At 30.2% G+C, this 27,107-nt stretch overlaps 2 protein-coding genes across 4 annotated transcripts in view; both read left to right on the top strand.

Annotated features, from left to right (window-relative positions):
* The first annotated feature begins 954 nt into the window (after positions 1 to 954).
* LOC143192989 (larval cuticle protein LCP-17) lies at positions 955 to 5,686 on the top strand. The gene is made up of 3 exons (XM_076398890.1): positions 955 to 1,091; positions 4,834 to 4,952; positions 5,321 to 5,686. Exons 1-3 carry the CDS (start codon positions 1,083 to 1,085, stop codon positions 5,589 to 5,591), a joined length of 399 nt encoding a protein of 132 aa, XP_076255005.1. The 5' UTR covers positions 955 to 1,082; the 3' UTR covers positions 5,592 to 5,686.
* Positions 5,687 to 11,042: 5,356 nt separating this feature from the next.
* dysc (whirlin protein dyschronic) overlaps positions 11,043 to 27,107 on the top strand; it is a 346,867-nt gene continuing 330,802 nt past the window's right edge. For all 3 annotated transcript variants that reach the window (XM_076398877.1, XM_076398878.1, XM_076398876.1), the window contains exon 1: positions 11,043 to 11,179. The gene's annotated coding sequence lies outside the window, so the exon portion shown is untranslated. The remainder of the gene's footprint in view (positions 11,180 to 27,107) is intronic.

Genomic DNA, 27,107 nt, shown 5'->3' with positions numbered 1-27,107 from the left:
TAGAATTAAATCCATATATTTTTTATTTAGCTCTAACCCTTAAAAGATTTCTATAAATTTAACAGCTGTTAGATCATTAGTTTATAAATTATAGCATTTTGAGTGAAGCGACTTTTGTTATTGTGAAAAAAATTGATAAAAAAGGAATTTCGCGTGTTGATAAATATTTTATCCCTTTTAAAGGGAAAAATACAGTTGAAGCAAAAACTGGGCTTGATACCGAGTTTTCGGACACTGTCGTTAGACGTGGTGAAATGAGCACCGAAGAAGGTGAATGAAATAAACGTTCAAAAGAGGTTGTTACCGACGACAACATTAAAATGATTTTGAATGACCATACATTGAAATTGAGTGAAATAGCAGACACTCCGAAGATATCAACTGAACGTGTACATCAAATCATTCACGAATATTTGTATAAATAATAAATTAATTTATAAATTAAGATTGTATTAAGCATATTTAATATAAAATGTAAGATAAGATTGTGAAATAATGAATAAATGTAACAAAATCAAGCACTTTGGACTCTGTCACTTTATTTAACATCACTCGGTAGTACAAAATAAGTTTTCGGAGATTACTACTGAACAGTATAAGGAAATTTGAGAAGTTGTAGATAATCTGCTCGTTATAATGCGAAACTTCCGCTGGACATTTGTTATTTTTGAGGCAAATTCGCGATAAATCTCGACGGGATAATATTTCCGCCACATAATTTTCTCACGGACCATAGTCAAATAAATCAAAATCTAGACGTGGATCAGCAAGGATCACGGATGACGGCACGTGTCGAACATTTTCTTTGCGAAACGCCACAGAACGCAAGAGAAAAAAATGAGGCGTGGGTCTTTACCACTCGACGAATTCCGAGACGCTGCCGTTGTCCGTAATCACTGTTGCATAAAGTCAATTTTGCGTCAAAGGTTGTGTGTGTAGATCTTTTTGAATATGATTTTTAATCTTGCTCTTACGGGGGGATCATCTTCGTATAAATACGAAATCGGATGCTGCAAACCATCGTACTTGGTCCGCGTCCAATCGTGTGGTAAATTGTGTATTGACAAACAATCCTCGACAATATGAAACTGGTAAGCTTTTCGACTTAGTTGTATTTTTCGTTCTTTTTTGTATCTCTATTTTTTGTCTTCTTAACTTCAAACTTGAAAAAATAAAAACTATTATAGATCTTCTTCATCTAAAATTATATTTTATGTATTTATTTCTAAATATTTGTTTTTTAAAATTCTATTTATTTTCAGCTAAAATATAATAGAAAAACTATTTTTCGTTTCTAAATTTCTGTGGTTGTCAAAATTTATTTTCTCTAATTTCATTGTTTATACAACACTTTTTGTTTATTTCAATATTATTTAAGATGTATGTAGCTAGTATCATTAACTAGTTAACAGTTCAAAATTTTCTATGCAATAGTTAATACAAATATAGCAATTATGGAATATTTTTGGTGACTTAGTTGTACTTTTCGTTCTTTTTTATATCTATAGTTTTTGTCTCTTAACTTCAAACTTGATGATTGCAATTAACAACAAACTCTTATATACCTTCATCATCTAAAATTATATTTTATGTATTTATTTCTAAATATTTGTTTTTTAAAATTCTATTTATTTTCAGCTAAAATATAATAGAAAAAATATTTTTCGTTTCTAAATTTCTGTGGTTGTTAAAATTTATTTTCCCTAATTTCATTGTTTATACAACACTTTTTGTTTATTTCAATATTATATGGTATATTTTTGGTGACATAGTTGTACTTTTCGTTCTTTTTTATATCTCTATTTATTGTCTCTTAACTTCAAACTTGATCAAAAAAAATTTTGATGGCAATATTAATAACAAATTCTTATAGATTTATGTCTTCATTGAAAGTTATATTTTATATATTTATTTGTAAATATTTGTTTTTTTCTACGTCTCCCTCTATTTTGTGGTAAAATATAACAGAAAAAATATTTCTAAATATGTATAGCTAGTGTCATTAATTAATTAACTTTTAAGTATTTATTATTTTATGTAATATTTAAAACAAATATAATAACTATGGAATATTTTTGCAGAATAAAATAAATAAAATATGTTTTTTTAACTATTTTGATTTTCTTCTCAACTCTTAACTTTGTGATTAATACACTTTGATTTATGCCCTAATTAATTATAGAATAAAAATTTGTTTATTTTATTGTTACATTTTATATACAAGTTTCTAAATAATGTTCATTTGGTGTCCAATATTCTATTTTAATAGCAATATTTTAATTTTCATCAAATTTTTATAAATGGATAAAAATGATGATTTTTTATTGATGTTATTTTTATTCTATCTTTATTTTTCATAAAATATATTTCATATTAATATATTTTGCTTCACTTTTTAATATCTAAATTGTAATTAGCTACTCGACTTCTTAAAATATTTCTAATTTATGGAAAATATCAAAATTGCTGTATAAAAATAATAAAATACATTTTTTAATTGTTTAATATTTTTAGGAATATTCAATTCTTCTATTTCCATTTCTAAGGATTTTCAAATTTCATTCAATAATAATTATTCTTATATCTTTTATTTCAATTTTCCACACTTTTATTAATTTTATTGTAATAACATTTTGGTAGTTTTAACTTATTAATTGCATCTTACATTAGATGATATGCTTTGTATAATCTGAATGTATAAAATGAATATATTACTAGTCCTCTGTTGTTATTTACAATAACGTTTCATGTGTAACATAATTAGTGTTATTAATTAATTAATTTTTATAACTTATATATTACTTTTTATATATAAATATATTACTGAAGTATGCTTTTAAATAAAAGTACGTGTAAATATATTTTGAAAACAGTAAATAATGTTATCTTATCTTTCGCAAACTGCTTCCCAATATTACTTAGATATCTGAGAAATCTCCAAAATATTAAAAAATATTTTTTACGATGGGAATAAGCTATTAAACAGACAAAACATTTATTAAAACAACATATTATAAACTGTGTACAATGATAATTAACCGTCTGTAATTATATAATTTAAATTAATATATAAGGACGAAAACAAAGATTAGAGTTTCGTTAAAGAAGTAAAATAAAATTTCTTATTTATGAACTGTAATCTTACTTTGGATTTGGATTTATTTATTCGTTTGATCTTATTCCTTTGAAACCGTGATAATTACGTTTTTTTGATATAAATCAAAGGGATTACGTTAATGAATACAGGATGGAAAAATAAAATCGTAAATTATTAAATATTTTTGCAGAATTATTATTTATTTTATGTAATTGTCTGCTTCCTGAGCCTTTTGTTTATATATATATATATATATATATATATATATATATATATATATATATATATATATATATATATATATATATATATATATATATATATATATATGTAATATAGTGGAAAAAAGTATTTATAAAAAACAGGAAAATCTAGAATAACGAACTGACTTAAATATTAAAGACTTTCCTGGTATTTGGTACCATTTAATAGATACTATTCATTTTCATTTTAACCATAGTTTATGTTGTAACATCATCTATTGGTGACAATCCATAAATATAAGACCTTTAATTGTTTCATAATATTATTTGTTAAGAACAAAGTGCAACCCATTTCTTGAATTTATTTGAATGAAGGCCAGTTGGAGTTTGATTGTTGTCGATGGCCGTAGAAGACGACACCAGAGAAAGTTAAACATTGTTATTCTGCAACAAGATTTAAATAATTCTAATCTGATTAACACATTTAATTATTTCGGGAGATTTATGACGGATAGTTACAATCGGATTTGAATAGTTAACTTTCCGAAACATCAAAATTCTAATGCTACTTTCACAACACAAAAGGTGAATAGTATGTAAAAATTATGTACATTTTTTGTATTTTGTTAATGGTACGCCTACAGGTTATTGCTATATAACGACATTATCCGTTTGATAATCCATTCATTCATATTACTATTATGTTTAATGAAATTTTATTACGTAATTTTAATGAGTTTGTTTACATGTTGAAATGTTGTCTAGGATAAAAGAATGAAAACAAGCACATTATAATTAAAAAATTATACTTAAAATATTGGCTAATATTCATATATCATTTATTTATTTGAAATATCAATATAATACTTAATTTTAGTTATTTCTCTAATAACACTTTAGTGTTTCTATTATTCTACTATTCTACATATAAATTAGTATGTCTATGATATACTATAAATAAGTTTAAAGAACACACATTTTATAAAAAAACAATATAATTAGCCATCAGGTATTTATCCAATATACCGTTCAATGAGATTTAATATCCTATAAATTATGTAGAGTTATGTTGAATTGTTCGAGAATGAATGGAGGGTTATTAAGTTCGTATGTGCAGCGTATAAAAGATGCTTCAGCCACTTGTAAATTATCTGGTATCGTCTTCACCTTGATTAACACACCTAGGTAATCTTATTGTTAAACTATGGAAAAAAATCGATGGAATTCGAATATGACTTATATAATTAATGAAAAAGGGCAAGTTCGTGCCAAGACATCAGCCATTAATTTCATAAAAATTCCCTCATTTGTGGAATTCTTGATATTTGTAGGTGATTATTTCTTCTACTCATGAATATGAATCGACATTTAGTCAGCTTGAAAATGTCAAACAATTGAGTCATTTTCTTTTAGATGCACTTCTTGAAAATTACTCGTAAATTGTCTAGCTCGTTATTGAGAGTTAACAAGACAATATTTTAAATTGTATATTAATTGGTCTTGTACTTTTCGTGAATGGAGTTTTGGTTTCAGATTGTATTTGCTGCCTTGTTAGCGACATCTCTCGCTCTTGGACCCGGTGGCGATCCAAGGCAGGCCCAAATTTTGAAATCAGATTTCGATATTCAACCCGAGGGAAGCTATCAATACGCGTGAGTATAGTTTTAAGTGCTTTGGGTTTTTTTGGCTATTTTTACTTTGATCACATGCTGGCGTGACTTTTTCATATGGCATATGGTGTTATCAAAAATTAAAAAAAAAAACGTTTCATTAAAATTTATATATGTTCTACTCGTTTTTTCTTTTTTACTGTTTAACATTTGCTGTGACTGTCGTGAAAAGTATATCTAAAAGGTATAACTAATTATTTCCCTGAAGACCACCTCGTTGAATACTAAAACGAGTGGACATTTTAATTTTGGTGAATATACAAGAAGCTATTATCGGAGAAAGTTCAGTGTTCCAATAAAATGAGTATATATAATTTTGTATTAAATTAATCTTTATCTATTTTTTAAAGTTATGAAACCGATAATGGTATCGCTGCTCAAGAACAAGGCAACATTCAACCTCAGGGACCTGAACAGGCCATCAAGAGCGTATCCGGTTCGTTCCAATTCTTGACCCCCGAGAACGAACAGATCCAGGTTTCTTACATCGCCGATGAAAACGGATACCAGCCGTCCGGAAACGCTCTCCCCACTCCACCACCAATCCCAATTGCCATCCAAAGAGCTTTGGAATACATCGCCGCTCATCCACCACCACCAGAGAATCAAAAGAGATTTTAAACGCTTTGAGATTTAGGCAATAAATGATATTTATGATGTGATGTTACAATTTTATATTTTTGTATAATAAACATATATATATGGAACGTTAAGAACGATTTTTATTTTTAAACCGTGTCTTGTGGAACCGTGGAAAGGTTGTGTTGTTTATAGTTCTGGGAGCTTTCAATTGTGGAGCTTTTTTATGGCTCGGAATATGAATTTTGATTAAAAAATGTAAAAAAGTTATGATCAATATATATGATATATATAATGATAATGATGATCAATATTTATGGTATGTGGCTGTGAAATAGTTATTCATCAAATCATTTGAAACTAGTTGGAATTAAGTGAAATATATTTGAAAGTATATGAAGTATGAAATAATATTTATAAAGATATTGATAAATAAGATAATTTACTCCAAAGTGAACGTGGATGAATGAAAGTGAATAATTGTAGCAGATGGTAAAACATACTTATGTTAAATAAGAAGATAATATATAAAGCAAGATTTCGGAGGATAACTATTTCATACTGGAAGGCTGAATTTAAATTTGGTCTTAAGAACAGAAATGGTGCTGAACTCTGTGATCACTCAGAATGTATAACAGGTTAATTGAAAAGTCCCCGGCCTACTATAGTAAAACACATTTATTGGCAAATTTAGTTTTTTTTTATTCAACATAATTCCCTTCAAGAGTGATACATTGATTATAGCGACCCTCCTAAACAAACTTTTAACTTTCTGATACTATTTTTGTAGTACGATTTGTCCTTTGCTTCAAAATAGGCCTCAGTTTCGTCGATCACCTCTTCGTTTAACGAAAATTTCTTAACAGCGAGTATTCTTTTGACATCTGAGAACAGAAAATAGTTGCTGGGGGCCAGATCTGGAGAATATGGTGGATGAGGAACCAATTCGAAGCCCAATTCATGGATTGACACGATGCATTATTTTGGTGAAGCAGCACTTTCTTTTTCTTAATTTAATATATTTAGAGTTTTAATTTATAATTTTAATTTAATTTAAGTAGTCATTTATAATTTTATTTATTAATTATTTTTAATTTTTTTAGAGTGTTAGAGTATTTATTTCATTCAGTTTTAATTTACGGTCATTCAAAATCATCTTGTGGATTTTTTAAATGTTTTCGGTAATAACCTCTTTTGGGTGTCCACTGCCTTTATCGTTTTCGGTGCTCATTTCATCACGTCTAAACTTGGCATACCAATCCTTGATTGTTGATTTTCCTGGGGCAGTGTCCGGAAATTCGGCATCAAGCCAAGTTTTTGCTTCAACTGTATTTTTCCCTTCGAAAAGTAATGGTTTATCAACACGCGAAATTCCTTTTTATCCATTTTCTCACAATAACAAAAGTTGCTTAACTGAAAATGCTATAATTCACAAACTAATGATCCCACATGTCAAATTTATACACGCATCTTTTGAGTGTTAGGGCTAGCTAAAAAACGTATGGATTTAATTCTAGTAGCGCCATCTATGTGTCAGGCCAGGGGGTTTTCAATTGACCTATTAGTTGAATAGCCATAAAGTTGTCCGAAATAGCTGATACGTTAAAGATGATAGTATATTTGCTTTAGAAAGGTTTGTTTATCAGGCTAAAAACAAAGACGCATTGATGATTTAGAATACTATTTGGAACCGTTCAAGTGAATACATATTTTTTTTACGCCAGTCGATGACAAAGGATGAAACACTGATACACTACCACATATTTAAATCAAGAAGATCGCTAGCTGAGTGTTCCTCGAGTTGCTTGATATATATTATCTACATAGTTGGGTTTTAGACTATGAAGTTAAATAATTTATGTAGTTATAAATAATTATTCAATATATAATCAATTAACTGTGTTTTAAATACGAATTACTACTGACTCATAATGGACAATGATTCTTTAAAATTAATTCCAACTCCCCATTATAAATCTGACTTTTTTATATATTTTTATATATCGATTGAAAACAAGACAAATATTGACAGCATAACAAGTGCTTTATTCGAGCGGGACTATAGACATTCAGCAACTATTTGTTCTCTGACGTTACTTATCTTATATTAACGTACATTTTTTTCCGTACAGAATTGTTATTAAAATATAATGTCTACAGTTTAGCCCATGTTATGATGTTTTTTCACCGTAATCTTTCTTGTATTTAGTTCTTGGCTTTACATGTATCGAGACGATATTTTTAATTAATTATAAGACGTGTTAGTATGCTATTTTTTAACCAATTTTTTTATCATCATTTCAATAAATGTGGATTTAGTGGATTAATAGAACTAGCAATGTTATTTTTGTGTTATGATTTCGTAGCAATGTTTTCGTCGGTAACAACCTCTTTTGGCCGCCCACTTCGTTCACCGTCTTCGGTGCTTATTTCACCACGTCTAAACTTAGAATACCAATCCTTGATGGTTGATTTTTCTGGGGCAGTGTCCGGAAACTCGGTATCAAGCCAAGTTTTTGCTCCATGCGTATTTGTTCCCTTCAAAAAAGCAATATTTTATCCACACGCAAAATTTCTTTTTTTCACAATAATAAAAGTTGCTTCACTCAAAATGCTATAATTCACAAACATGTCTTTTGAGGATTAGCGCCATCTAAGTGTCAGGCAGGAGACTTTTCAATGGACCTGTTATATCTGATATATAATGATGGATTTATTATAAATAATTTTCACCAACATTTCAAAGAAACCGTTTAGAAGAGACTAAAGCTTTCTTTTTAATGATGGAAGAGTCTGCAAATCTAAAGATATACTGTACTTTCATAATAACATTCCAGACATGTGATGTAAAAGCGTACGAAAGAGAACAATATTAACAACAACGAAGTTGAGGTAGATTCAAAAAATACTATAAAAGATTTAAAAAATCCTTTATAATAAAAGATTTTTAAAAAAGTAAAGAGCAAAGGATCGAATAAACTAATATTTTTATTATTAGTTTTTAACTTGAAAGCTCGACCAGTAATGAATTGAATTCTTCTCGGAATCTTATGGGACTCGTTCCAAAAAAATCCATTCGGAAACACTTTACTATTCGGCGTTATTGGCTTTTTTTCTTCTTCTGCGTGTTCCCAAATAGTAACCAAATAGTTAAATATATTAGTTCGGAATAGTTTTTTTAGTTTGTGTTTGTTCGGCGTTTGGATTACTGTACAGGAGATTGTTATAGAATTTAGAACATGTCATTGTTTCATTTAGAACGAGATCATACAGAAGAGGCTGACGTTTTTAATTAACGATGGAAAAGTCTACAGCTCTAAATGAGCGTAGACCTTCATTTTCCTTTTATTTATTTATTATTTTATTTATTATTTATTTCCCATTTTCCTTATTTAATATACAAGACCATATATACCAATAATAATGTAGCTGAGGCAGTTTAAAAAATTCTAGTTCAATTCTCAACAAGCAACAAAAGTTAGGATGGTTTTATTATTTTATAAGCCGCAGACACTTTTTATAATCTATTATATAGAACACAATACCGAACGTGCTCTTTATCATTTGCCAATAGTTCGTTTAAAACAATATCATTCAGAGGAGTTTGAAGTATCTTAGTTAATGATGAATGAGTTTGCATCTGTAAAGAAACTTGGAAGTTTATCTTCACTTTGTGATAATATTAAAACCATGTAGCTCAAAGAAGGGCTTCGAATTAACTATGAAAGACAACGATGTCAACATCAGGGTAGTTGAGAAGATGATGTTTGAAAAATTGTAGGCCAATTCTCGAATTCGAAGGCACAATTTCAGTAATGAATAAAATCCTCCTTAGGATTTTATCGTTTTTACTAAAACGTTTGTGTCAATAATTATAAGTACCGTAAGACACAGTATCGGTACCAGTTGAAAGGCATTTTTAAATTGTTGGAATATAACATATATAGAAAGTAACAAAAATGTAGCGTTTATAATCAGTTATTATTAAATTTGCTGTATCAATAATTTTGTGATATTTTTGATACATAATGATTCAAATCCTATTTGTTAGTTATCGAGTGCTTTATAGTGAATTATTTTGCTCCATCATTACAATGCAACTATTCAGAGGCGATTGGAGCTTATTTTTTAATAAAGGCAAGGTGTGCACCTTTAAAGGCGCTTAGATATTTATCTTTCTTTTGTAATAACAATGCAGACATGTGGTTTAAAGATGCCCTTAAAGTTAACTATGAAAGACATCGATATTAACTACAACAAAGCTGACGTAGATTGAATAACTCTAAATCTATTTTCTTATTTTGTTGTTATATAAGAAGCAGAGTAATGATAAACTGATTTTATTGTTTTTAGTTCTAATTCTCAGCTCCAGTCAAGAATTAAAATCTTCTTAGAATCTTTTGGGACTGATTCCAAAAAAGTCGATTCTTAGAATTGGAATAGCAAACGCTTTACTATCCGACGTTATTGCCCGTTTTTCTTTTCTTATGTGTTCTCAAATGGTAATTAAATAGCTAAATATTTTAGTTTTGAGTAGATTTTCTCGTTAAGAGTAAAAGTTAAAAAGTTAAGTTAGGAAGCAGAATCTTTTTAGTTAATGATGGAAGAGTACACCTGCAACTTCCTTTTCCTATTTATCGTCCTTTTGTGATAATGTTCCCGACATGTGATTAAAAGTCGTGCATCAAAGGTATTAAAGTCAAAATATCAACAATAACGTAGCTGAGGTAATTTGAAAGGTCAATAACCAGCGAGGCACAAAAGGAAATGATGACTTTTTTGTTATATAAAAGGAAACGTATCGAATAAACTGATATTTTATTTTTAGTTCCTAGCCCGAATGCTCAACTCCAGTAATGAATTAAAATCCTCTTAGGATCTTACGGGACTCGTTCCATAAAAAAGCTTTCCGTTGTCACCCGATCCGAAACAGGAACAATCGGAAACGCTTCACCATCCGGCGTTATTGTCCTTTTTTTGTCTCCTGCGTGTTCCGAAATAGTAACCGAATAGTTAAATATTTCAGTCCGGAATAGATTTTTTGTTAAAAGTTTGGGAAGCCAGGTCGTCTAAAACCACCTTCATATCGATTGTGACGTCACGCCGCGGACAGGACGCAAGCCCAACATGGCTGCGCCCGAGACACCGCTCCGTGTGGGGGGGTTTCAGTTTTCAGTGCTCTCTCCAACCCCGCGTTCGAAAAGGGCTTCGCGGGGCATCGAAGGGCCGCGCGGTCGTCTAATTTCTGATTGGCAATAACGCGAAAACAACACCGGGACTGACTCGAAGGTCGATCGGGAGTTACGTGGGCGAATAGAGCGCGAAACGGTCTCCACGGATCGTTGTCGATGGTATAATCGGGATCTGCCGTTTCGGCGATAAATTCATAGAACCGGGACAGAAGTGGGTTTGGCAGCGTAAAAATAAATTCACCCGGAGCGGCGATCGGCGATCCATAGCGGACTGTATTTTTTGTGGATTCCCGTTTATGTCCCGAGCTACACTGTAGGCGTTTACTGAATGATTCTCTCGGTCCGCTATGGTGTGTAAGAGGAAAATGGACTCGAGAATGAAAAAGGTCTTTTGCGGAAAATTAAAACTGAGATAACATGAACATTTGCGTTCAGATTGTAAGTGAATGATGTTGCTAGATCTAAAATACTATTTATACACTTCCGGATATTCTTAGGGTAATTAGGTCAAACTGTTGAATCGCCAAGAGTTCTTAATTTTGTCGATATTTGTATATACATTTATATGTATTTCATATGTATTTTTATATGCATTTATATATTTCCAAAACAATTTAAACTGATCTTTATATAACAACACTCTATAGTAATAATTAAATAGTTGCTATATTTTTTAAAATAATATCACATAATATAAAAATGTTCTTATTATGTAAACAGTTTACTAATTCAGGAGCTTAAATAAAAGCTTATAAATCAAATATATTAACTATTCTTTATATGTATTACTATTAAATATTATTAGAATTTTTATAATAAAAAGGAAAACAATCTCTGCATATTTACTATGAGTTATTTTTTACTGACTATAACAACTAAGTCTACTAAATCATCCTATAATAACGTACAAGTATCTATAAAGAAAGAAATAGTGTAAACCAAGCAGTTGTTTGTAATTATACCAAATTATAATTTCAATATTATATAATGTAGTACAATATTTTACTGATATAACTCATATATTTATATATTCATTTAATTAATAGTTGTATGTTTTTATACATATTTCTGTATTTTTATTTACTATAATATATTTTAATTATCTTTATTTACAGTATATAAACTTTTTCTTCCAATTTAAAGATGTTTCAATGTTGTTTTAATGTTTATACTATTTATCTCTTATTTACTATAATTACATTGTAGGCTGACTATGGCATTGTTACTGAATGATTCGCTATGGAGTGTAAGAGGAAAATGGACTCGAGAATGGAAAAAGTCTTTTGCGGAATATTAAAACTGATATAACATGAACATTTGCGTTCAGACTGTAAGTGACTGATCTGTTAGACCTAAAGTACCATTTATAAACTTCCGGATATTCTTCGGGTAATTAGGTCAAAAATTTTGTGGTATATGACCATATTCACGATGTTAATAATAATTATAATATTATATGTCACAAAAACAGAAGAATCAATATATTATATTTAATTTAGTTTAATTTAATTAGTTATCATACAGTATCAATATATATATTACAGGCTGCTATTTTGCCTGTGCATATTTGGCAGCGGGAATATATATTAGTCCATAAACATATATTCATTCATTTAAGTGAGATTTGCACATATATTTTGGTATTACATGAATTTAAAGAACAAAATTTACGCATTTGAGATAATTCTATACAAAATAATTCAGAGGTGATAGTCGATAATGTAATGCAGAATAAAAATAACTACAACAAATATAGATTTTCTAAATATATTTAATTATTCACAGTGGATGTTATACATAATATATGCTAACGTATAAGTAAGTGTAAGTTGGTTTTAACATTAAAAGATATATACACGTAGTATCTAATTCTTAGGAAATACTTAAATATTAATTTAAAACTAAAAATAATTAAATACGTATAAAGTTTTTCATTGAAATAAAAATGGTGGATGAATCAAAATAATAATTATTATAATTATTACATTTTTTTCTAATATGATAATTAATATAAATTATATATATATCAGTACTAATCATGTTTAATATAAATAAACAATATTACATTGTAACAAATAGTAAAATAAATATGAAGAGATTTCTTATGGGAAATATAACCCAAGACTTATGTTATTCTAGAGACTGTAACATCATTACAAATAACGGTAAATTACACTTCAGGTTACGTAGTTCACTTTTAGTGCACTAAACACTAACGTTTTGAAGTACATTCTTGGTGGCTTCTAGAAGAATGTCGGGTTGAAACAATCAATGAAAATTTTATTTTGGATCTAGTATTCTAAGGGATCTTATATAACTTATTCTGATTCATTCGTTTTCACTGATTCATTCATTTGTCTTAATTTAAGTTCAGTTTATTTACGTTTTACTATCATGTCTAAATATTCACTGACGAGAATAATATCTACAAGTTAAAGCTCACATGAGTTTTTTTTTTCACTGGTTTTATTGTGTCAAATTTTCAGCTACAATTGTGTTTTAATAAAGATGAGGGAGACACCACTTTACTTTAACCTAAGGTCAAACAACTATAGTAAATATGTGTTATTATTAATAGTTATTTAAGAATATATCAAGAGTATTACATGGAACGGTGAGCGGAAGGATATATAATTAATAAAATAATTTCTGAGTAATTAAATAGTAAAACTAAATGGTCATGATATTTAAAAAATTAAATATTTACATCTATTTCGTTTTAGAGGTAATATTTAAAAGGTTAATTATTTACTACTTTCAATTATAATTACATTATTTAATAGTATTTTATAATAAACAACCCTAAATTTGCTTACAGAGAAGTGGTGTAACCACGGTCAACTTGTCTCTTGGATATTAGATATTGTGACTGAACGGTCGAACAGAAAGGACAAGATTATAGGATCTCTGGAATGATTTCTAAGTTGGCTATTGGTACAGGTTAATGAACAGATACAGTGTACAGTTCATTATTTCAATATTATAGCTTAAAAAGGAGGTTAAAACAGAAAAATATTTTATCCAGAATTAATTTAATTAAAGACCCTATTTAACACACAAAACAAATTATATTATAATTATATTTCCGACTGACATTAGTATTTGAAGCATTTAACAAGTTAAAAACCCGTCAAAATTAAAATAATACATGTAACTATTATTAGATTTTAAGTTCTTGAATCTTATGGGTCATTAACATTTTTTATAATATTGTTTGCGTATCTCTATAAAACAATAAATAGTGAAAAAAACATTCCTGGCAATTAAAATCAATATATCTTATCCTATTATCGATTTTAACATCTAGGTCGAATATTGATGCAATAACTAATTAATAAAGTGCTATAAATAAATTTTATAGAAATCGTATATAATACGTAAGTAATATGTTGCATACAAGCTACTATGTGTCATCTTATTGAAGTGTAAACGAGGTATTTTTTATCATCTCTAAAGACGTTGAATTAAGAACCAACAAAGTAGGGAAATATGTCCTTTGTTCTCTTTAGTACAATGAGAAACGGTGCTGTATACAAACATATTGATAAAAATATATGTTTAACAAGGGTGTTATGTTTTAAGAATATGTACAATATGATTACTGGTAATTCGAAAAAATTGAATGCAATGAATTGAAATTCTATAGATAGAGATTGTGGAAAACTCCTATCAAATGCAATTAGAAGCTTTGGGTTGAGTATTGGAAGAAAATGGATGCACTTCGGAGCGAAATGATGGAGCCATGTTTCATCCATTCTCACATATCGACGCAAAAACTCGGGTTTGTTACGCTTGATCATCTTCAAACACTGCTCCGAATCATCAACTAGTCTTTGATTTTGGTCAAAAGTGAGCTCGCGCGGCACTTTCGTGAATGATATGATGTACACGTTCAGTTGACATCTTTAGAGTGTCTGCTATTTCATTCAATTTCAATTTACGGTCATTCAAAATCATTTTGTGGATGTTTTCATCGGTAACAACTCCTTTTGGGCGTCTACTGCGTTCACCGTCTTCGGTGCTCATTTCACCACGTCTAAACTTAGCATACCAATCATGATAACCATCAACGTGAAAATCAACCGATTTTCCGGGGGCAGTGTCCGGAAACTCGGCATCAAACCAAGTTTTTGCTTTAACTGTATGTTTCCCTTCCAAAAGTAATATTTTATCAAAACGCGAAATTCCTTTTTATCCATTTTTTTCACAATAATAAAAGTTGCTTCACTCAACATGCTATAATTCACAAACTAATGAAGAATTAACAAAGTTTCATTCCACTCTCTTGTTTTCTCAGCAGATTCGCCAGATATAACCTTTTTCAATTATTATTTGTTCCAATTGGTCATTGCCTTCTTTTTTCTTCTTGCCTTCTAGTGATCATATTGTACAATGCCTGATGATTGGGCAAATATGATTCGTGTTGATAGAATAAATATTAGTATCAGTAGTCATACCTCTCTCGTGTGGTTGAAGTTGATACTATTTCATCTAAATTCATCTATCCATCATTCAAAATGATAAAATAATATTAAGACGCCTCAAAATAAAGTCAAAATCCCGTGATGAAACTTTCACTTATTTAACATTTATGAATATCTGGACACTGTCAAGGTTTTGTGGACTAAAACCTAAGCTTCTTTAAAAGTGATATTTAAGTGTACCTAGATATCTTTTACATATTTTTGTCCACGCAATTCAGTTTTCATGGTTGCTAGCCGTTTCAAAAATTGCTTGATATTGTTTCGTTTCAGCAGCTATATAAAAATGAACCGGAAGTCGATGCAATATATTTTTCACCGTTAACTCAATCATGAAGTAAGAAATAAGTATCCAATTCATATCTTCAGCTTCTTTTGGTATCCAGTCTTATGTAAATCCTACAAAACTGTTAAGTGATATGGTAAATGTTCAGTTTTGCAGCAATGTTACGAGATGAGCGTTGAAAATAACTGAAACGATAACTAAAACATACATTTCTGACATTGATGCTCATTTAAGTGCTCACCACAACAGAAGCCAAACAATTTTCTATAAACTTGTGCTGCTTTTATACCTTTCATAAGTGAAAAAGCAAAATATAATGAAAGTAACCTTGACCAAGAAAGATACATATTCTTTCGAGCTGTGTGAAGACTATGTCTTCTGAGTAAACATTAGCTTTTCCTTATGCGAACTAGATCTCTTACGAATATTTCTAACCAGTTGATACAAAAGGTCATAATAACAATGTGAGTTTGTTTTACTAGTTTGTATGCACATGTATTTCTGAAAACCAAAACGTCAGCCAATTTATTACTCGTAATACCTAAAAAAGTCTCCCGAAGAAAGAGTGTATGCTCTTCTATATTTTTTTCATTATTTTTAATTCATTTTATTTTATCTTGGATTAGGTCAACTAATATTTATCAAAATATGTATATACCATAAGTCCAAATATGCATTACTGTTGTGTTGTGATGTAATAGTGCAATATTTTTTAATAGTGTTATTGTTAGATTGAATGAATCAACAAACCATACATATGTATATTTCGGCAATAAATATTTCATAAACAATTAATTTGATCTATTACAATGCATACGGGTTTTGTCATCGCATTATACGATATGGCGAAGATGGTTCTAACAATAGGATACTCTAAATCATTTTTAAGGACGTCAGGTGTGCTTTAGTGAACATAAATATAGAACCAAGGTTTGTTTTTTGTAATAAACCATAATCGGAGAATTATATAGCTCTTAATCAAACAATGGCCTATGAGTTGTTAGAAATCGCATGAAAACCATTCGGGCCTACGAAAGTGTATTGTGGTTTATTATTTCATAAATTTACATAATTTGTTTGCATTTAATTCAACTTTAGTTATGCGTCATTTTGAATCGTTAAATTCATCATTGCCTTTGTGCAAAAATAGTTGTTTTGATCAATGCACTGTACAATTTTTAATTTACATTTAAATATTTTTTAAAACTATATCTCCATAAAGGGCCGTATATAAATGTGAAAGCCTGATGGACGTTATCAAGTTTATAGTAGTGCCAGAGGATGATAAGCCGCTTGTTGTAGAAACATTGCTGTAGTGACATTGCTTGTTGCAGAAAATGTAAGAATGAATAATTAGTTCAAATATGTAGTTATTTTATTGGGTTTGACATATCTGTGAATTCCGGATAATGTTTATGGAGACAATATTCCATAACTAACTAATAAAACAAATTTTAGATAAAATTCAATTTTACTCACTAAGGTATATTCCTTCAGGACCGATATATTCTGCTTTTTTAAAGTTTCATATATTTGTCCTAAAACAATTTGCTTTCAGAATAGGCTCCACGTTTTCAAATTTCAGGAGGCAGATCTGGACTATACGGTGGACGCAAAGCAATATTGATAGATTGTTGTTGTTTAGATTGTCAATAGATTGAACTATAGATTGTCATGAAATTTTGATACGTGTAATGTGAAGTTCATTAGTATTAGGTATACAGAGGAGACCCCGTTATGATATAAATAGTAATTTAAAACGATATATTGTCTCTATAAATAAAATAAAATATTCTGAAATTAAAAAAATATATCTTTAATTATTCAACAAGTGGAGATAAAATACAATGAGCAAGTCGTATATGCAAATAAAACTATTGGGACGTGATATATTTGAACAACTGTTGTTGTATAATGAATGATATGACTCAGAACCTTATGGAATTATAAATGAATACGAACTGAACTAGTATCAGAAGTTTTTCGACTCTATCTCTAATACCCTACTGAATTTGTTGGTCCAGTTTGGCCAGTTATATTCGATTGGTCTTTTATTAACGTAGCTTGGTGATAAAGATGAATGAGCTTGCCATAGAGACTCTGAGCCAACTGTAGCAGTCCCAGTCGGTAGGACTCAGAGATTTGGGGGGATGAGTGCTGTAAAGATCGAAAGGAAAGTATTGCAGTGAATATTTTTAGAAGACTTTTCATAAACGCAAGCAGGTTTATGTCTTCCATGAACCGTATATCATTAAGTAGCGCACAAATTATTTTCTTAGGCAGAAATATGTGAAATTGTTGAAATTATTTGTCGGAGACGTACTTGTACCAGACTTGGGACCTGTACTGGCATACTGATCTAACCAAGATTTTATACAGCATTCAGAGGGATTGTAAGTTTGCTATTTCTGTGGAGTAGTGGAAATACTTTATTTTTACGACTTTATTTTACGACCAAGACAATTATATAAATATTTCGTTGGTCTAATAAGTCTCCACTTCTTTCCCCATGCCCCAATACTTCTAGTTATATATTGTTCGTATTAGAAAACATTCATGTTTTCAAAAACACCTTTATTTCGTAGATTCCAGACACAATCAACGAAGTTTTGCACAAACAAGGCGTAGTGCAGTTACTGTGAATTAACATAGTCAATAGGAATTTGGATAGAAGCTTACACTTTAGGGTGGATGGCCATTAAAGGTAGATGCAATAGCTGAGTTATTTAACTGGAGACTATTTTAATTTAAAAACGACAAAATTGGGGAAACTATGCCATATCAGGAGTACCTAAAAAGAAAATTTGGTTCGAAGGTAGAGGCTATACCTAAAAATAATTGTACTAAAACTATATGGTGTTCACCTGGGATGACGACCACATACATCCATTTGGTCGTTTCTTTGGAAGGGAGATTCTGCCCTGGTTGTTCAAAAACCAAGAGGGCATATTTTTGTTAATTTTTTGATATAAGATTTTTTGTAATATTATAATATAATATGACATATATATTTTTTAATATTAATTCATCAGTCCAAAGTTGCCACTTGTTTCATTTTTTTAATTTAAAGTAACATATAAGTTTTTGATATTTTTTTATAATATTTTATAATTTTGAGGATATATTGTTTATGATATTGCCTCCTATTTTCAAAATATTGTCGAGTAGCCTATGCAAATGAGTGTATATATCTTTCAGATCCCAGTTTTCAAATATCATCAACAAATTAGTATACTATCGTGTTTTTTTAAAATCTAATTGTGGAAAAAGGTGAAAATAAATCCTAATTTACATGAATCTCATTAGACGGGTGAAGTAGTGCAATTTCCTCAGTATTCCCTCGTTTAGTCGCTCGGTGTGCTCAATAAAAATTTAACTTGCAAAGTTCCCACTCACCTAATTGCATCTTTTATCGATCATAAAAGATATAACGGAGAAAATGGAAGAAGAATAACGAAATCTGAGAAAGAGCTCGGCATTCAGTCGGGAGACGAAATCCATCCGCCGAGTAATTGTCATGCATGCATCATACCATTCTGCATATAAGGCGATTCGGCGACGAACACTTGTCTGGAATAGAACGAATAATAAGTTTTTCAATATCATATTCTTTCTTCGATCGAAAAGGGGGCTGAAAGTGGCTAAGGAAAATACGATTTTTTCTATTTTGTCGAATAAGGAGCTGTAAAAGGATATTTTTTGTTTGAGTGTGACTCCGTGTAATAAGCCTTAGAGAATTGAAGGCTTTGTCATTTGCTTTTGAGGTTTTTAGTATAAAAATCACAGCGTGGACGTTAAACTAATTCTTTGCCTGACCTATTTTCTTGGTGTACGATTTTGGTGGAGTGTTCTTTTGCAAGTTTAAGATTTTTTTGTTTGTAATAATCATAATAAAATTTGATGGAGGTTACTATTCTTGATGTATCATTTCGTTTTTCCGGAATTCCTTAGTAATTTTGAATAACCTGTATATATGAAAGATTAAAATATAAATCTTCGTGATATTTCTGGAGTATATAGACATTAGTTGATTTGCCTGGTTTACTAGCTAACCAGTAATTTTCCTTAAATGTTAGGTCCAGGAAAAGAAGTACGATTAGTTTGCACGAGACGGCACTAAATAAAATATGCATTGAAAGTTTTTAGATGATTGAATCTGTTTTATTTATGAAAATACGAGTAACAATGGGATTTCGAGTTGACAGTAGCTTCATGCCAGGTATTATACCAGAAAAGCTGACTGAAAACATGAATAGTATTTTTGGTTATAATCTTAATAATAACAGTCAGTCAAGTGCAGCTTCGGTTCCGTCGATTTTGTTTCGGTAGTTCATCATGGAAAATAGCCGAGTATGACCACCATTTAAGCACTATTTGTGATACCCAACTAAATATACAAAATGAAGTAGGATGTACAGGATGTGCAGGGAACAATACAAGTTAATCTAAAAAAATCTAATCAATACAATTTCTATTTGGGAATCGCTATGGAATCGTAACTATAATCATTTTGAAGCGGATGATCATTAGCGATGAAAAGTTGATCATTTATGTAAGTCGGTACAAAGGGTGGCTAATTCGAGAATGGCGGCTAGGAACGTTTTTCTGTGTACTTGCTATGATCTGTACCCCTACGGCTAAACTCTTAGTTCGAACCTGTACTTGTGAAGAATAGGAACGTCTGAAGGAAGCAATTGTCTAGAATGGTTCATCTTTGGCTACTAGGATAGGAATTCTGTTATTGTATTGTGTTACTGTATAAAGACAATGCCAGACACATTTATAATGACTTGTCAGTAGCTTAGGGAGTTTAGTTGGGATATTCATAATCATCCACCTTATAGTTTCCAATTGACATCAAATGTTTACTACTTCTTCATGCCCATGGAGAGATATTTTTCTGGTGATAAACTCACCTCAAAAGAAGCTTGTCAAAATCTAATTTCCCAGTTTATTTTCATAGAGACAAGGGTATCTATATCCTAAATGCCAACAAGTTATTGGCCGCATTGAATGATTCTGTCATATATAGTTTTACCACATTTATCACCATATTCATATAGTGATAATATTATATAACATAACTACTGCCTTCTTGAACCTAGACCTATACTACTGCCATCAAAAAATAGTTGTTGGGTAAAATAGTAGGTGAAAAAAATAGTATAGGTCCAAACTCTCAACAAACAATATCATTTAGGCCTCATTTGTGTAAAACAATTCACAAGTCGAATTGTGGGAAACCATATATTTTTTAAGGGTAGGAAACAACTTTGACATAAAGACATTGTATCAAATTTGAAGGAATTTGGAAAAATAATCTTAGTATTACTTTCTTTTCACTAAATTAGTAATTTGACTTCGACGTTATGTATGTTTTCTTGACTGCTGTTATTGAATCCATAGATATAAATAATTGAATGTATGAAAACTAATTTCGATAAGCTGTAGGCAAAATATTAACAAAAAATCGAGCTGTCACTATAGAAACCCGAACAATACAGTTTGGGCAATGTGAGCACGCAATGTGTTTAATTATATGGCTTTGGCTTTGTTAAATGTCTTAACGAAGATTGATTATTTTTAGTTCCCTTCGTTTATCGTAGTACAGAGTGCTAAACGTAATTCATTTATTATTATTGCTCAGTTGAAAATACATTTATCATTAGAAATACACACACGACACATAATGTGTCTTATACGAATTTGACTTCAGGCTAATTTTATCGAATAGTCGGCATTTGCTAACGAAGAAGACGCACCATCAATAAATGTTAACCTTCAATAATTGCCATTGGTTCTTATTGTGTAGTGTTTTAATAATATTTTTTAGATTTTCTTTTAGGACTGAAACAATCGATTTTTAACTGGCCAAGAAAGCAAATTGTTTGTTGTTATTTTATATGCTGTATTGGTATTGTAGTGGTTAAGTTAACTGGATAATCCTCCTTTTTGATCCTATTTTGCTAAGTTCATGGAACCTTCATGTCTTTTGTGATTGGCGATTGGTGAAAACGCGAAGTACTAATACGAAAATCTGTTAAACAATCTTACCTTTTTACCTTAACAGTTTTTCATGGAATGCTTGCAATTGTATTTTCCACATTTGTAACATTAGTTATTTAAATTGAAGTAATCTACTGCCAAAGTCCATCAAACACTTTTATAAACTTTTGAAATGCTGTTCCATCATGCTCCACTTGTTGGTTTTGAGTGTCAACGATTTAAATATGGTAATTTTGATGTTAATGACAAAAAAAGAACAGGAAAGCCAAAAACTTTGAGAACAATGAATTGCAAGACTTATTGGACGAATATCCAGCTCAAACTCACAAAGAAGTCTCAACAATGTTCAACAATAACTGCAAATTAATGGGTTAATCCAGAAGATCCATCCACATAGACACTGAAGAGGAATATTCATGGCTATAGTGGGATTAGCAAATGTAGTATATTGGCGGCTGCTAAAATAGAATGAAACTGTAACAGCACAGATATCTACTCATGTCAATTGAACAAGATATTAATGCAAAAAAGACAAGCAATAATGAGTAACAAATGTAGAGTCATTTTTTTACATGGTAACGCTCGGCTACACGTTGCACAAGCTGTAAAAGATGTACGGTAGTTCGACTGGGAAGTTCTACTGCACCCAGTGTATTCACCAGAGCTCCTTCTGATTACCATTTGTCCACATAGATGCACTATGGCATAGCTGAAAAACGGTTTCGAATGTTTTACAAAGAATTATTTTTTGAGTTTTTCTTTCTATATATGTGATTATGTCTTTTTTTTTTAATTAAAAAGTTACTATTTTTACATTATTATAAACGCATTATATGTTATACATTAAATTTGACTGCTTACAAAAATATTTATCAATTTAATATGTTTTTTATATTAAACACTTATTGCAACCTGTTAGAATATACTATATCCTTTTTTCTTCGACTTTTTAAGACATTATTTTTAAAATTAAAATATTTTTGCAGACTATTGCGATTTTCAAAGGATCAGACGGAATTTTGCTATTATTGTTAATTCATACTTTTTATTTGTTTTTTTTTCTATATTTTAAAGCCTCCCTTTACCAACTAGGGGTGTACCTGGAGTGGATCTACAGTTTAATATGTAGAACTACCGACTGGCGAGTTATCAATTTACAAATCATCCAAGAGGATATCCGGTGATATTCAGCCAGGTTGCTAGCGTGACTGGGATCATTTTCCTTGTCAGATTTTGAACTCTTGTCTAAGACAATCACAAATATTAAACCATTACGAACATAAATTTGCGACCATGTCCGAGCAGGATTCGAAATTTATTATTTTTATATTAATGCTTACACATATATTTAGCAGGTTTTATATTTACCGTACTTTTAGTTCGAATGATTATAAATTATTATTATTGTTATGACTACTAAGAGTTGAGAATATATATCAGTTACGGCAAGCTTTCTTTTAAGAAGGAAGTATAGATGCTTTATTAAATTCTCAACACACTAATAAAAATAATTAATTTGTTTTGGAAAGCGTTGCACGTTAACTATTTGGTTGAATGTACTAATGGTTGTCAATTATATTTAATGTGTATTTTAAACGATTGTGTAAAGTTTACCTGAACCTTGACCAATTTTTATAAAATATTATAGAAAAAAAGAAGTGATGGATATAATAATTCATATAAAAAGTTCTCACCAAGGATTGCGAAAGAAAAGCGAACAATGTTTCATGAATATTATTAGTGGGTAGTAATTTGAATTTTCAATTTCTTCCTCAATAAATTTACTGATAACTGCAAAAAGTTAGGTATTTACGTACAGGGTCTAGTTACCGCAATTAAATTAGAACATCAGAAGAAAATTATCGCTAACATAAATATATATGTATAATAGAATATAATAGAAAGCACAAGAATATCAGTATAATATAATGTCTTCTATAATTAGTATCACTGGTATGTCTATTATAATCATTTCTATACACATAATCACCTGTAGTTATATTCACTTTCATACTGTAAGAAAATCAATTTAATTTTAATAGTCAACACCTTTACATTGCTTTAATTTTATGACATTATTAATGATCCCTCCTAGATTAATCAGATTTGGTTTTTTTCTTTATTCTGTTCAAATCCTTGTGTTCGAAGTATTTGTATTCCTTTGTCGCATCTATTAATAGGTCTAAGCATTTCTTGTGAATTCTCTTTAGGCTTCCAGACTGTCACCTATTTTGGAATAATTTCTGTTCATTTTGAGTGAAAATGTGAAGTAGTATTGCAAATGACTACTAAATTCGACGATTTTGTCATTTCTTCATATAAAATAATAGTTTTCTCTTTGATGTTATTGAGTTATTTAGTGTATATATACATATTTAGAAACTTATGGAGATGCTACATCGCTATGTCTTAATCATATGTTTGAATATAAACAATTTAAAATTTGTAATTTTGATACCAATGATTAAAAACTGTTTGAAGGACCAAGCAGACCCGATCAGATTCCGACACAATGAATTGCAAGACTATTACTTGAACGAACACCCAGCTCAATCTTCAAAGGGCTTCTTGGCAGCTTAGTAGTTGATGATATTTCCAGACAGTTATATGCGATGAAAAAGAAGATCCAAAATGACATATCAGCCAAAAGAGACCAAATTGCTGTGATGTATTGTGACTGATGGTGAAAATTAGTCTACTAGGACAATTCTAAGTACAAAATATAATGAATTGGTTCATGAGGACCAACCATTATATTTTGTGCCATTGATCTACCATTTACTATTTTGCCCAACCATTGTAGTTTTTTTTGTTTTGTTCTGGCCTAAAACCAGGCGGTGGAATGCATAACGCATACCTGATCGCGGAGACTTGCCCTGGAGTGACAAGTTGGACCAGGTTATGTGGGACTGCCTCTGGGCTTACCAATACACTAAACCGAAACCTCCTCACAGTTGATCCCTGTGGATCGCTACTGCTACTGCATTAAATTTGGGGATATGGCAACCGCTGATCGGGCAGCCGCTATTGGGCACGAGGACCTGGCTATTCTATTGATTCGCGAATATGAGTTAACACACGACTGGATACTGTCGTATGGGGGCAAAAGTTATGACTGCAGCGACGGATGAGGATGTATCAGCCTGGAAAAGGGGGGGGGGGGAGTCTAGCGGTGACGCGGTGTTAAGCAAAGAAGTTATTCAGCATTCAGCGTATTCAACAGGCGTAGTGCCTTTTGATTACTATTTATCCAGATAGATACAGCATGGTTTGGCTGTTACCCAATTTTGAAAAATGAAGAAATGCTCAAATGGATCGATAGCTAGGTCCTTACCAACCAAAATTTTTTTTCGACACTGTATAGACGAATTTCCAGAAAGATCGGAAAAAGTGAATACTATTCTCAATAAATACCTTTATAACGTGAAAAATGGACTTTCTGGTGAATTAGGTCTAACTTCTCTCTTCCTCGCTAACTTACCCTCCTCTAACGGCACAACATTTTGGGAACAAAATATTCTTATCTAGACATTCACGCCGACGCTGTCCATTATCGAAACTCCAATAAATTTTATGACGTTTATTGTTATTTGACCGGAATATACCTAAATAATAGTAGATTTTTATATTAGAAACCGCTTTAGTGTAGGGAACATATAAAAAAAGGTATCCTTAAAGGGATATATATTTGTTTGTTGATCAAAAAAACGTTTTTCCAATATTTTTTATTGATATGTTTTTGAATAAAAATTCGCAACTATTAATCAACTCTTAACGAGTAACAAAAAATATCATATTTAAAAAAGAATACAAGATTCTCTCGTGTGTCATGGAACTCCATTTGGAAGAATTGTTTTTTTCATAACTTATATGTATCTAAATATGTGTCGTAATTTTATTACAGTAATTCTTTTAAGTTGTATTTTACAAGTCCAGTCAAGTTTGTTCTTGCCTTTTCTCAAAATTCGTATTAATGAAATCATCGCACTATTTGTATATATATATATATATATATATATATAGTCAATTCAAAATAGCGGTGACACGGGAGACTTGTAGCAATATTGACGTAGCTGCTCTGAGTTTTAGTACATTTAGGCTCTTTTAACATTATAGTACATCAAATGCATTTATTACCGAAGAAGTTAAAACTACAATTAATTTTACAGCCACAATAAACTATATATATATATATATATATATATATATATATATATATATATTTTGAGCTTTTTTCCGCACTCTTTCATTTGTCATGTTACTATCTGTATACATCTTTCTTTTCTTTTTTAATCACTGCATTATTTTTAACGAATTTGCCATATCTGCAAAACAGTTAATATTATTTCTCTACTCATACATATTAACCAAACGTTCATGTGTATTATGTACAATAACACATGCTCATAAAGCTTTCTCACTCTATAATACAATTCCCTACAATTAAAGTATATTAATTGTATAGTGACCTTTTGTGGTTTCCTCTTTCATCACCCTCAATAATAACCCAACATTCATAAAGTTTTATTCAATCATTGTCACTTTCAGAAATACTAGTCAATTTAATAATCATGCTGTTTATTTCCAATCTATTAAAAATTTGCTCAAGATTCTACCATTTGTCAATTTCTTCGTTAATATGTCTGATCGAGCTCATACAAACCGAAGATGTTATTTTCAACAATGCCTCATTCCATAAATCCAGGCAGATCTGATTTGAATATCCTCCTCGACCTGAATATCCATTGTAATATTTCTTTGCAATACCCCATATCAACTCAAGTGAATTAAAAATGCACTGATACGGGGGAAGACGTAATACTCAGTGGTTATAACATTCAGTAATCTGATCTAATATGTATCTTTTCTCAGGCTTAATTCTAAAAAGGTAAATTACATAAAACGCAATTAAATATTTCATTTATATTTGCCGAGTAATAATTTGAAATAGTTCATTCTTTAACATGTTAACATGATTTCTTCTTATTTTTTATACTTTAAGCCATTCCTTAATTGCAGCCTTTGTAGATGAACTTGTTAGGATTTTCTATATATATATATATATATATATATATATATATATATATATATATATATATATATATATATATATATATATATATATGGTAGATATATAGATACGTAACAATAACTGATGGTTCCTCAAAGTTCTTTAAAACCTGATTTTTAAACTACTGTAAAGACAAGGTATGGATCATTTCTTCATGCTAGTGACCCTTGGACTTGGAGAGAAACACTAATTCTGCACCAGGAATAAAACTACTCCTGTTTCTAGCATGAAGAACTCTATGTCTGAAATGAATAAATATTGTGACTAACAAAACCCAATCCATATTTATTCCAACATTTGCCTTTTTCCATGAACCTTTGTTGTCTTTATACTATACATGAATACACAGAGTACAGAAAGAAAAGAGACATGAATATTTCAGAATGGTATATTGGCTTGCTCATGGCAATGTGATAATATATATAGTGTAAAGACAATAAAGGTGTTAATATTGCGATGATTTTAGAGCGACTAAAGTTTTTGAAAAATAATTTTTTATTTATATCATGATACTGTTTAAGA

This window comes from Rhynchophorus ferrugineus, unplaced genomic scaffold (assembly GCF_030347505.1).
Source record: "Rhynchophorus ferrugineus isolate W39M unplaced genomic scaffold, kcgeb_rfMv2 rfM3, whole genome shotgun sequence".
Taxonomy (NCBI): Eukaryota; Metazoa; Arthropoda; class Insecta; order Coleoptera; family Curculionidae; genus Rhynchophorus; species Rhynchophorus ferrugineus.
The sequence above is the reverse complement of the archived record's forward strand: the minus strand, read 5'-3'. Positions and strand labels throughout refer to the sequence as shown.